Source organism: Ursus arctos, unplaced genomic scaffold, assembly GCF_023065955.2.
Source record: "Ursus arctos isolate Adak ecotype North America unplaced genomic scaffold, UrsArc2.0 scaffold_22, whole genome shotgun sequence".
Lineage (NCBI taxonomy): Eukaryota > Metazoa > Chordata > Mammalia > Carnivora > Ursidae > Ursus > Ursus arctos.
In genome coordinates, this window is record NW_026622897.1 from 8,056,925 (window position 1) to 8,070,095 (window position 13,171).

General features: G+C 38.9%; 1 protein-coding gene across 3 annotated transcripts in view; it reads left to right on the plus strand.

Annotated features, from left to right (window-relative positions):
• Positions 1–2,968: 2,968 nt before the first annotated feature.
• The window catches only part of SIK2 (salt inducible kinase 2), a 133,269-nt gene continuing 123,066 nt past the window's right edge, over positions 2,969–13,171 (plus strand). The window contains exon 1 of one of the 3 annotated variants that reach the window (XM_026505785.4): positions 2,969–3,236. In XM_026505785.4, coding sequence (XP_026361570.1) covers positions 3,102–3,236 — 135 coding nt within the window. In that variant the 5' untranslated portion in view covers positions 2,969–3,101. The remainder of the gene's footprint in view (positions 3,237–13,171) is intronic. The other 2 variants (XM_044386671.3, XM_057316963.1) reach the window with 2 other exon arrangements.

Sequence of the window (13,171 nt, forward strand, 5' to 3'; positions counted from 1 at the left end):
TCTCTGGCTTCTCTTTCTCTGACCTCCAGACACTCAGCATCCTCACACTGATCTCTGGGTTGCCAAAAACCTGTTGGTACTCCCTGCCATCTCTTTCTCCTCTTTCCAGCCCCAAATCGAGTCTTAATCCCAGACTGTGCAAGGAGGTAGTTGGCTTGGTTAGCTGATTAAAATAATCAGAAAAGAGTCTTAATTTCTGTTCGAAAGATGTACTTTAAAGAGGAGACGCTGGCTTTAGTTGGGTCTCTATTCTCATTTTCTGGTTCTTGAGTAAGTAGCTTTTCATCAAATTCCCAATTTTCTACCCCCAGAGCACTTAAAACATTAATCTAACTGGCAAAATGTATATGGGAACTCTTTTTGAGTTAGAGTATAAATGTGGGCTCCTGCCTAGTTAGACAAACCCTCCTACTACTCTCATCAATCCAGAAATCTCACCAGTCTCACCCTCATCACTTTTGCAGACAACATAATTCATAGAATAAGGTACTGCTTGGGGAGAGTGCAAGAGAGAAGCACAGTGAGCAGGTGGAGGGCCCAAGAACAGCTGATCTTACACAAAATGTATTAAATTAATAAAATGTATACATACACACATATTTTCGTTAAAATTAAAACAGGTTGCAAGAAAGATGCAATATCTCCCATATGCCCTTTATCTAGTTTTATCAGTTAAACATTTTGCCACATTATCTATCTTTATCTTTCCTTTTCCATTATCTTCCATTCGAGAGTAAATTACATATATCAAAAACTTTCACTCCTAAATACTTCAGTGTGTATCTCTTAATATGGGTATACTTTTATAACCACAATTATGAAATTCAAGAGGCTTAACATTTAAACAAAAATAAAATATTCATCTAATATACAATCCATATTCAAATTTCAACAATGTCCTGAAAACATTCCTTTATAGCACTTTTCTCCCAATCCAGGATTACATGTTGCCTTTAGTGACATGTCTCTTTAATCCCTTAACTCTATAACAGGTTTTCAGCCTTTTCTTTATCATTCATAACACTTTTTTTTTTTAAAAGAGTATAGGCTGGTGGATAAGTAGGATATTTCTCAGTCTGCAGTTTCCTGATTCTTTGTGGTTAGATTCAGAATATGGATTTTTTGACTGGGATGCTAGGTAAGAGATGCGATATCCTTCTCAGTATCTCACCTCAGAAGGCACATCATGTCATTCTATCCCATAACTGGTGACATTAACTTTGATCATTTGGTTAGGGTGGTGTCCCTCTGATTTCTCCACTGTAAAGGGGTCATTTTTACCACTTTGTAATGAATAAGAAATTTGAGGATACTGTGAGCGTATGTAAATATCCTGTCTCGGTGATTTTAACATCTATTTTATGACCTTAAAATCTGATAGATAATTCCCTATCTGAATCAATTATTACCATAATGGTTGCAAAATGGTGATTTCTTAATTTCACCATTTCCTCCAGTGTCTTAGTTGTCAAGAAAAGTTAGTTCTCCTCTCTGGCCTTTATATTTATTTAACATTTTAAGAATAAATATGCACTTGTGTATTTTTTGAAATTCATTGTGTTATAATCCATTTTAATCACTATTCACTGGCGATGCTTAAATTGTCCCAGTTTTGGGGGCGCCTGGGTGGCACAGCGGTTAAGCGTCTGCCTTCGGCTCAGGGCGTGATCCCGGCGTTCTGGGATCGAGCCCCACATCAGGCTCCTCCGCTATGAGCCTGCTTCTTCCTCTCCCACTCCCCCTGCTTGTGTTCCCTCTCTCGCTGGCTGTCTCTATCTCTGTCAAATAAATAAATAAAATCTTTAAAAAAAATAAAAAATAAAAAAATAAATTGTCCCAGTTTTGGTAAGCGGAGGTAGCTTCAAGCTGGCTCCTGTTTGCTTTGGACATGTGCTCCATCACTCTGAAAATCTTGCTTTCTGGCACAAGATCTTCATGGGCATTTTATACTTTCTTTCTTTCTGCCTTCGAATCATCCATTTCTCCAGAGTCTGGCTCCTTTTAGTAGAGATTGGCATTTAGAAAGCAAGATCTGGAGGCATGTAATATATTTCAAAATACGAAAATAACGCTGTTTCTGTTTCCTTGGGCCGCCCCTTGGAAGACTTCTGTGCGGTGATTTGCAATCCTAACTCTACCCTCACCTGCAGACCCTGGCAATTCCCTTCATTCCTTGGGGTTTGATTCATCATCTGAAAAGAAACTGGATTAGGTAAGTATTTCTTAGCCTTTTCAGGGTCACCAACACGTTTGCGAATCTGATAAAAGCTACGGTCCCATCTCCCCAGAGACCATCTCAAGCAAAAAATTCGCATACGTTTTAGAGGGGTTGAGGCTTTGAAGCCCGCGTGAGGCTCCAAATCCCTGGATTAAGTGATCTCTAGTGTCTCTTCAAGTGCTGACATTCTGTGAGTCTATAAGCGATCGTGTTGCTGTCAGAATGATTCCTCAGAGACATCACAATGTGGAGGGATTTATATAGAAACAAATGAGAAAGGGATAAGAAGAAAGGAGTCTGTGAGCAATGCTTTGCTCAACCACCGTTCTTTGCCGGTGCTAAATTTGCCGGCACTGCAGTCACAGGTGAGAGCTTTTGGCGGGAAGGCCCCCAGGTAGGTGGAGAACGCTGGGGTGGGGGAAGGAGACGGCCGACCGGGTCCAGGTCGCTGCACCCCTCCATTCCGCCCACCAGGGCTCGCTCTTGCCCTTCGGCTGGGTGGCCGAGGAGCTGGGCGGGCCAGGCGGTGACCCCGCCCCTGGCAGCCGCAAGAAGACGGAGAACCCGGGGCGCCTGAGTCCGGAAAGATCGCGCCGTCCAGGCCCCGCCCGTCTTGCCTCGCTCCCTCCCTCCCTGCCGCCGACGTCGGCGGTGCTCCGGTCGCCATGGTGACCAATCGAGGCCCAGTCCCGCCCCCGCCTCCCTGCCCCGGCCCCCTGACGTCGGCACACGTCAGCGGCGGCGCGCGCCTGGCTGGGCCCAGCCGAGCGGGAGGGACCGAGTGAGGGAGCGAGCGGAGCGGCGTCGCCGGAGCCAAGCCGCGCCGCGCCGCCGGCCCGCCAGCCCGCGCTCCAGTCCGCCGTGTCTAGCAGCGGGGCCCAGCATGGTCATGGCGGATGGCCCGAAGCACTTGCAGCGCGGGCCGGTCCGGGTGGGGTTCTACGACATCGAGGGCACGCTGGGCAAGGGTAACTTCGCTGTGGTGAAGCTGGGGCGGCACCGGATCACCAAGACGGAGGTGCGGCCCGGGGCTCGGCGGGAGTGTCCGAGGCGAGGGTCCGGGGGAGAGGAGCTGCTGGCCGGGAGTGGTGGCTGCAGCGGGGTAGGGGGGCTGGGTCTCTGGCTGAGGCGGGGGGCCTGGGACTGTGAGGACCCGGGAGGTACAGGGGGGTCGGTGAGCGCCGAAGGGCTCGGGGCCCGGTCACCTCGACCTGAGTGTCGTCCAGTTGGAAACCTGACCGGCCGGGGCTTTGCCTTCTCTACGCCACCCCCGTGGCCACATGGAATTTCTCCCAGAGCCTCCCACCCGGGCCGTGACCTGATCTGTGGCCTCCGCTCCGGAGCCCAAGTTCCGCGTCTTCCCTGCTTTCAGCTGGGGGTGGGGTGGGAGGGGAAGTCTGGGTGCTCCCGGGCGGCGCGATGAGGGACGTCGCCAGCCCTGGGGAAGGGGCCGCCTGCACTCGGACTCCCGGGACAGGGCATCGCGCGCCCCCGTGACCGCGGCGCCCCTCCCTGGCCCCGCGGGGAAGGGGCCCCCGTGGCCGGGAATGCCCGGACGGCCATTGTCCATCTTCTCTCCCTCCTTTTGCCCGACAGTGTCTCTGATTTGGTGTCAGAGCTTGATCTCGTGCCTGAGGCATTTCCATCTAATACTCCAGACAATAGACCTGGTTAAAATGGTCATCTCTGCGTTTGCACAGTTGGTGGCTCGGTCTCGCTTCGCCCAGGTTGTCCCTTGACCAGGTGTGCGTTCTGGCGGCGAATGCGCGTTCCTTAAGCCACATCTGATTCTGCCTCTCTACTCATAAAGCCCTCAACTGCTTCCTGGCGGTGAATCCAGCATCCCCCACTCCACTGCACATTCTGATGCACCGTACATATTTTCTCCCAAGTCTCTCTTCTTACCTAACCCGCCCCCCTTCCTTTCACTGCCTCAAGCTGCTCTCCTCAGGGTCTCTATTTTAAGACGTGCAAATTAAATACTTCAGAAAAACAGTAGAAACAAAACCATTCTTTAGAAAAAAACCTTGTGTTTTTGACATACTCTACCCTGTCTTATTGTAGTTGTTCTGGAGTTTCGTCCTTTTTCAGATTTTTCTTTCCCCCAGTTTTCATCCTACTCAGTTTTCCCCCTTATTAGTGTGAATGTGCTAGAGTTTGAAAATGCGATAATCTAGAATGGGTTTTCAGAATGGCTATGTGAAGTGAAGGATATTTGAAAACTTGAGTGGTTTTTGTTGCTGCTGTTCTTGGAAATTTTGCTTAATGTGAAGGAATCCATTTCCAAAAAGTAGGGACATATGTCATTGTGTCATCTTCACTTTTTGTGCTCCCCTACTAATGTTGAGGCATTCCAAATCTGACTTATTTTATGGCATCAGGACCAAGGTCACAAATTTTCTCTCACAAATTTACCATTGTTAGCAATTATACTAATTTTGTAATGATAAATAATGTGACTATAGTGAGATTACTTCATCTTGATCCCAACATTTCTAAAAATGAAGAAATTGATTCAATTCCTCTAAAGAACCATGGCCTAATGCCATGCTATTTACCCATAAATTACATAAAAGAGGCATTTTTAATGTGTATTTTTATATGAGTCCTTGCTTAATGACTCTAAAAATCAAACAAATTGTGTATTAAAGAAAGCTTCCTACAGAACTTTAAAGCATTTTTATGTGGTTGAATTTCAAAGCCATAAGTTCGTAATTTTTTTTTCTCAGCAGCTTTTATCAGTATTGGTCACAAGATTTAATTCTGCTGTTACTTATTAGGCCAAATTTAGATGCAAGACTATCTATTTAAGAATGTTTAGGTGAGCTAGTAATGAGTGACACTTTCTCTTGAGGTTGACAGTTCAAACCCTGTCCCTTTTAAACTGATATATCTGGTGGAGCTAGGGGGCACTGTGGAGTAGTACCGTGGTTTGGCCATCAGATTGAGATCAATGCATTTGTAATTGAAGGCACAGGTCGGATCATGAAAGATCACTCAGATCTTAGTATACAGGTGTAAAATGATTTAATTGAAAAGCCGAATTTCTGGTCCATAGAACCCATCTCCCTTTGCTTTTCAGAAGAAGGTGTCTTTAACATATAAAAAGAAATAATGTGAATTTAAGATATGTGAGTGTTCCTGGTAATTTGGTGTGAGTGGAAATTTTAAATTTGAGAGGAATGAGGAAAATAGGGTAATTAATGAAAAGAAAACTTCTTATAGATCTGAAGTTTTGCAAAGTTGCTCTGTGAACTTTTGTGGTAATTTGCATTAAGAATTGTTCAGCAGCAGCACCTATACAATTGTATTTTAAAGTATACTATAAATAAGGATTTTTATTTTTATTTTTATTTTTTTTTAAGATTTTATTTATTTATTCGACAGAGATAGAGACAGCCAGCGAGAGAGGGAACACAAGCAGGGGGAGTGGGAGAGGAAGAAGCAGGCTCATGGCGGAAGAGCCTGATGTGGGGCTTGATCCCAGAACGCCGGGATCACGCCCTGAGCCGAAGGCAGACGCTTAACCGCTGTGCCACCCAGGCGCCCCTAATAAGGATTTTTAAAGCAGTGTTTATTATCTTCATTCATTGACTGGATAAGTATTTCTGTCTTCAGTAAATACAACTATCTCAAATACTATAAATAAGATGGCTATTGGAAACCTTAAAATTTTATTTAACATTATTTTAGGTTCTCATTGCTGAACATACTACAGTATTACAGTGAGAACAATTAAAGTGGTATCAAGAGCAATACCAGCTAAATATCATGATTATACTTCCTATAGAAATTTCTTCAGTATAGTGTGGTTTAACGTCAATATAAATTTGTGTTTTAAAACTTAGAGGTCTTTTTTCCCAAGTTCGAACCCAAGGCAAATTTTAGGGCTTAGTTTATATGTCTGTGTGGTAAACAATTGGACCCTGTTATTTTTACTTGGCTCTTCTCTGTCTCTTGTTCTGAATCACTGAAGAATGACGTATTTTCTACAGAGCTGGGGAGATCCAAGACTGTTTGCCTTTTAGGAAAAGAAAAATCAGTACACAGAAAGAGATCTTCATTTTGGTCTAATCTATCAAATAGCTTAACATTGTTGAAGAAGTATAATTACATCATCATCTGAAGCTGTATTCTCATGTTAGATCTCTATGTAAATTTTGCACACAAAAGGGAAGGCAGGTGGTGGTAGAATCCAGCTTCCTAATATATACTTCAGAAAAGCTTTGTAGTGTTGGTTTGTGGTTTATGAATTAGAGTAGTTAATTTTATAAAATTAGCATAATGGGAAAAGAATAATAGCATTTAGACTGTTAAACTATTTTGGGCAGTAGTGGTTGCTAGTTTGCTATGCTGTGAGCGTCCTTGAGTAGTGTTTTATTTTATCAAAACTGTGCTAGCAAAAAATTTTTCCTTCTAATTGTATGGCTAGTTTTTTGTTGGTTTTTGTCTGTTAAATAAAATTCCAGAAAAGTCATTTGTGTCCTTAAATTGTTTTTGTTTTCTATTAAAGAAAGAATCTTACTATAGAAAATATAAAGAAGAGTATAGTGCACAAAAAGTACATGTGCAATTCCTCCAAGGGGAGTAAATCATTCTCATGGCGTATTTCCCTCTAGTCTTTTTTTTTTTAATCATTTTTTCCCATAGATGAATCACATGCTGTATACACTTAAATAAACTGCATCCTTTTTTCCACCTATTGTATAGCATATTTTGCTTATTATATATAACTTTTTAAAGCATTTTTAATAGCTGTGTAGTATTCCACCTTGTAGATGAATTCTGTCTTATTGAACAATTTTCTTACCATTGAACATATCCAGTTTTCACATATAGTAAATAATTTGCAGTGAATAATATTTCCATATGTAATTCTGTGTCTGCATTTTTTTTCCAGGGGAGGGGGCAGGAAGAGGGAGTGAGATTTGGAGGTAAATTCCTAGAAAGGAAATTATCAAGTGAGAAGATACTATTTTCACATTAAAGAATAATATGTTATCAAACCGATCATGTTTATTATTGAAAAATTTTAAGGTATAGATAAATGAAAAAAATAACCCATAATATCACCACCCCAAGGTAACCATTAGTTATTTTCAGATCTTTTCTGTGACAGATAGCTATATTTTCCTCAATACCATACCTCTTATATTGCTTACCTAAAGAGCATATGAATGTGTGGTCCACAGAATCTTAAAGCTGTTTCACAGAGGTTCTGAAAATTATCTTATTAAAATGGCATGTTGCGGGGACCCCTGGGTAGCTCAGTTGGTTAATCTGTCTTCTGCTTAGGTCATGATCCCAGGGTCCTGGGATCGAGTGCCGCATTGGGCTCCTTGCTCAGCAGGGAAGTGTTTCTCTGTCTGCCTACTACTTCCCCTGCTTGGGTGCTCGTTCGTTCTCTCTCTCTCTCTCTCTCTCTCCCTCTGACAAATCAGTCAATCAGTCGATCAATAAAGGCATATTGGTGTTGGGCTACTGACTTATCCTTAAGAGAACCTGAAATGCAAAACTGATAGCAAGGACATTGTGAAGACTGCTTTTGTGCATTTTGGGGTTTTTAGATTTAGGCATAATTCTTTACTACCTTAAAATGTAAGTATTTTTAAAGCTTTCCAAATAAAGTATCAAAATTGCATTTTTAGAGAGAGGATAGAAACAAAAAGAATAATACATCCTAATTACAGTGTTTCTTGAAGAGAACTTATTTTTTTTAATACATTTGAATTTTATATTTTGCTTTAAAGTTTTAGGATTCCTCTCAGTAGTCTTGGTATTAATCTTGTGCTCTGAAATATCCCATATTTCAAGAAGCAGCTATACTATGTACAGCAGAAGGACTGGTTATCAGATAACTTAATCACTATTATGTGTATCTGGGCCTATGTATGGTTTTTATAGTTTGTCTAAATGAATATGGTATTTGTCATGGAATATATGTGCTGTATTAGAAACTGTTCTCTAGTTTCTTGGCACCCCAGACAAATAATGTTTGACAAATTACTCTGCTAAATATTGCTCAAAATGATCTGTTCTTTTTGGGGAGTTGTTGGGGACAAACATCCAAAAATAAGAATTGTGTAAATTTTTATATTCTGTAGAAATTTTTAACTTTAACAGAGTTTAATGCGTTCTGATTTTGATTCCACTGGGAAATTCTATCTCAATATCTGGCAATTAAGAAAACATTTATTTGGAAATAACTGAAACTGGTCTCCATTCCTGGATTCATAGGATGACATTTGACTTACAGGCCACTGCTGATGGTAGAGTCAGTTTCCTTGGAGCCAAATGGATTCCACAAATTCACTAAGATACCATTCTTTCCTATTTCGTGTACCTAGCACCTCTTCTATCTTCTACCTCCATATTTTTTGAAAAAAGTTTTTAATGTATTTACGTGCCTTTATTCAGAGCATTTATGGAGAATGCTTTCCCACCCTTCAAGGAGAAATAGTCCCTATATCCAGTTTGAGATTATTAGAAGAATGAAAGACAATTACATTTGGGGATTTCATCAGAAACTCTTCATTTAGAAAATATTTTTAAAATACATTAAACAGTTAAATTGATAAATCTTGGGTAAATTAGACTGAAAAATGCTAAAATTTGTTTTAGGTTCTTCTCTGAGATAAACATAGTATTTATGTGTTTTTCCCCCAGTTACAAAAGTATGCGTCTTCGTTGTAGATATTGTTGAAAAACTCAAGAAAATAAACATCCTTAATGCCAACGTTCAGACCAAGAGATCACCACTATTAATATTTGGTTCATATCCTCTTCATTATTCACATATATTTTATGTGTTAGTAATGAAATTGATGTCCTCTATACGTATTTTTTTTTACTTAATGTGTTAACATTTCCCCAAGTGTTAAAAAAAAAAAAAAAGAAAAAAGTCTCAAGCATCGTTAAATAGCATTCTTAGTATGATTGTATTTTATTTAATCAGTTTCCTACTATTAAACCTTTAGGTTGTTTCTTTTGCTGTTTCTCTTTCTAAGGTAATGTTTCAGAGGGCATTCCTGTATATATATCTTTGTGTGCTTAACTGATTATTACCTTAGGGTAATCCCATGGCAATGGAATTCTCGCATCAGGAATATGTCCTTACATCTACATCTTACAGCATGAGATGCCAAATTATCCTCTAGAAAAGTCACACCTGTTAATTTTCACCAGAAAGAAATCATTTACCAGAAATATTATTTTTTTAAATCTTTCCCAGTTGAGAGGGCAAAATAATATTTTTTAATTTTAATTAACATTTCTGATTTAACATTTTTTTGTTTACTTTGAGTGCATGGTTTTATAAGATACCTATTATTCTGTGAATTTTTTTTTTTTGTCCTTTGGACCATTTTTTGTTTTTTGTTTTTGTTTTTTAAAGATTTTATTTATTTGAGAGAGACAGACAGAGAGCATGAGCCAGGGGAGGGGCAGAGAAGCAGACTTCCCACTGAGCGGGGAGCGTGACCTGGGACTCAGTCCCAGGACTCTGGGATCATGACCTGAGCAGAAGGCAACCACTTAATGGACTGAGCCACCCAGGCACCCTTGGCCCATTTTTTAAATTGAGTTGTCATTTTTGATAATTTGTTTAAATTATTTTTAAGATAGGAAACTATTTTTTAATCATTTCTTTTATAGTCTTAGTAACCCTCGGTTCAAAGTCTATGGATCTAAAAATGTAATGATATTTACCTTTTCTCCAGTCTGTTTTCCTTACCCACCATTGGAAAAGTGAAATTAAATCTTCATGAGGACTTACTGCATTATATAAATTCTTACATCTTAAATGTCAATTTTGCAATCCCTGGGTGGCTCAGTTGGTTAAGTGTCCGCGCCTTGATTTTAGCTCAGGTCCTGATCTCAGGGTCCTGAGATTGAGCCTGAGCCAGACTTCGTGCTCAGCAGGGAGTCTGCTGGAGAGTCTCTCTTTCCCTCCCCCTCTGCCTCTCCTCTCCCTCGCTCATGTTCTCTCTCTCCTTCAAGTAAATAAATAAATAAAATCTTTTAAAAAAAATAAAAGTCAATTTTAAATTGGAAAAATATTGTAATTTATTTATACTTAAAAGATAGCTAGAGAACTCCATGTTAGTTTTACTATTGACTTTTACTGCTTTCAGAAACCCTTTCCTTATAGGACCACTCAGTCACATTGACTTGTTGGTCAAGTGTTCTGATTCCACCCATGATTTGATGTATAAGCTTATAAAGTACATGTAATGTTTAATCTTGAAGATCTAATTGTATAGTAAGAATAATTCTGTTCGGTACTTCAGAAGGACTGTGTACAATTAGTATATTAGTGGTAAATAGTACTGAAGCAAGTATTACCTGAGACGGCAAACATATGTTAATCCCTTCTGATTTGTTACTAGAAGTACTGCTCTTGTTGTGTAACTTCCTTATAAAGTCCCCCAAAGCTACTTTTGTAGTGTTGTTTCGTTAAGTGCATGAGACAAATAGTTCTTTAATGAGAAGTGAAAAGCAATTTTTGTTAAATTATCAAAAAGACAGGACAGCATTACCATTAAATTGCATTTTGAAAAGTGAAAAAATCTTTCATCCGTCAGCTTAACACTATTTCATTTCTGCTCCTACATTTAATCCATTGTCTTCTGTACAAATTTGTATTTTATATGTCTTTTCTATGTATTATTTTTTACTTTGTTGGAAACATTTCTCTGTAGGTAGTCTTTTCACTAATATTTACATTTTAGAAGATATGGCCATTTTATAGAGAATTTAGAAAATAAAATGAAAATGAAATTTCACAGATGGAGAAGTTAGCATATTTGGTAAATATACGAAGTTCATTTCATTTTTTTGTTTTTCCTATTAGAAAAGTGATTCATGTTCATTGAAGAAAAATTGCATAGAAAAGTATAAAGCAGAAAAATAATCCACAATTTTTTTCACCCACTGATAGCATTTTTGTCGTAGTTATACCTAGTTTTTTCCTGGTCTTTTTCTGTACATACCTTGTGTTGAGACTGCTCTTAAATACTGATTTTTTAATTTAATATTTTAGTCTAAGCAATCCTTTACATTATTAAGAAAAACTATACTAATAGCTGTATAACAGTCATAAGATAAGGTTGCTGTAATTCACATAATTATTTCCCACTTACTATTTCTATTTTTATATTACAAATAATATCCATTGAATATATTTACAAATAAGTCTTTACCATCATTTCAGATTGTTTCCTTCAAATAATTTCTCAGAAGTAGAATCCTTAGGCTAACTGGGATGGGTGATTTTTTTTTTCTTTATTGAAGTATAATTAGCATTGTTCTGTTACTTTAAAGTGTACAGCATAATGATTCAACAATTCTATACATTACTCAGTGCTCATCACAATAAGTGTACGCTTGTTTTTAATTTTTTTGAGTATAGTTGATACACAATTTTACGTTATTTTCAAGTGTACAATTTAGTGAATTAGCAAGTTTATACATTATACTGTGTTTACCACAAGTGTAGCCATCATCTGCCAGCTACATCATCCCATTGTGTTGCTGTTACTATATTATTGACTATATTTGTTATACTGTGCCTTTTATTCCTGTGACTTATTCATTCCATAGCTGGAAGCCTGTATCTCCCTCTCCCCTTCACCCATTCTGCCCAGTGCCCCACCTTCTTTACCTCTGGCAACCATCAGTTTGTTCTCTGTATTTATAGGTATGATTCTGCCCTTTGTTGTTTATTCATTTGTTTTTGTGTAGTTTGTTGTTTTTTTTTTTTAGATTCCACTTATGAATGGAGTCATATGACACTTTACTTTCTCAGTTTGACTTATTTCACTTAGCATAGTATCCTCTAGGTCCAACCACGTTGTTTGAAGTGGCATGATCTCATCCGTTTTTATGGCTGCATAATATTCCAGCTGTGTGTGTGTATGTGTGTGTGTGTGTGTATGTATATTGATGGATACTTACATTGCTTCCATATCTTGGCTATTATAAATAATGCTGCAATAAACATATGGCTGCATATGTTTTTTTCAAATTAGTGTTTTTGTTTTCTTTGGGTCAATACCCATTAGTGAAATTAATAAATCATACAGTATTTCTGTTTTTAATTTTTGAGAAACCTCTATACTGTCTTCCACAGTGGCCTTGCCAGTTTATGTTCCCACCAACAGTGCACAAAGGTCTTTCCAGATCCTCTCCAATACTTGTTATTTCTTGTCTTTTTGATTTTAGCTCTTCCGACTAGTGTAAGGTGATAACTCATTGTGATTTTGGTTTCCATTTCCCTGATGTTGAGCATCTTTTCATGTGTCTGTTGGCTATCTGGTTGTCATCTTTGGAACAATGTCTATTCAGGTCCTCTGCCCATTTTTTAATTGGTTTGTTTTTTTGTTGAGTTGTAGGAGTTTGTTTTTTTTTATGTTTTGGATATTAACCCCTTAACAGATACATCATATGCAAATATCTTCTCTCATTCAGTAGGTTGCCTTTTTGTTTTGTTTTTTTTTTGTTGTTGTTGTTGTTGGTTTCCTTTGCTGTGCAAAAGTTTTTACCTGGTTTAGTACTAATAGTTTATTTTTGCTTTTGTTTCCCTTACCAGAGGAGGCCTATCTAGAAAACTGTTGCTATGGCTGATGTCAGAGAAGTTACTGCCTGTGCTCCCTTCTGGTTTTTTATGGTTTCAGGCCTCACATTTAGGTCTTTCATCCATTTTGAGGGGGGGGGGTGTGTGTATGGTTTTAGAAAGTGATCCAGTTTCAGTCTTTTGGATGTAGCTGTCCAGTTTTCCCAGCACCATTTGTTGAAAAGACTATCTTTTCACCATTGTATATTCTTGCCTCCTTTGTTGTAGAGTGGTTGACGATATAAGCATGGGTTTATTTCTAGGCTCTCTGTTTTGTTGATCTGTCTGTTTTTGTGCCAGTACCATACTGTTTTGATTACTACAGCTTTTGTAGTGTATCT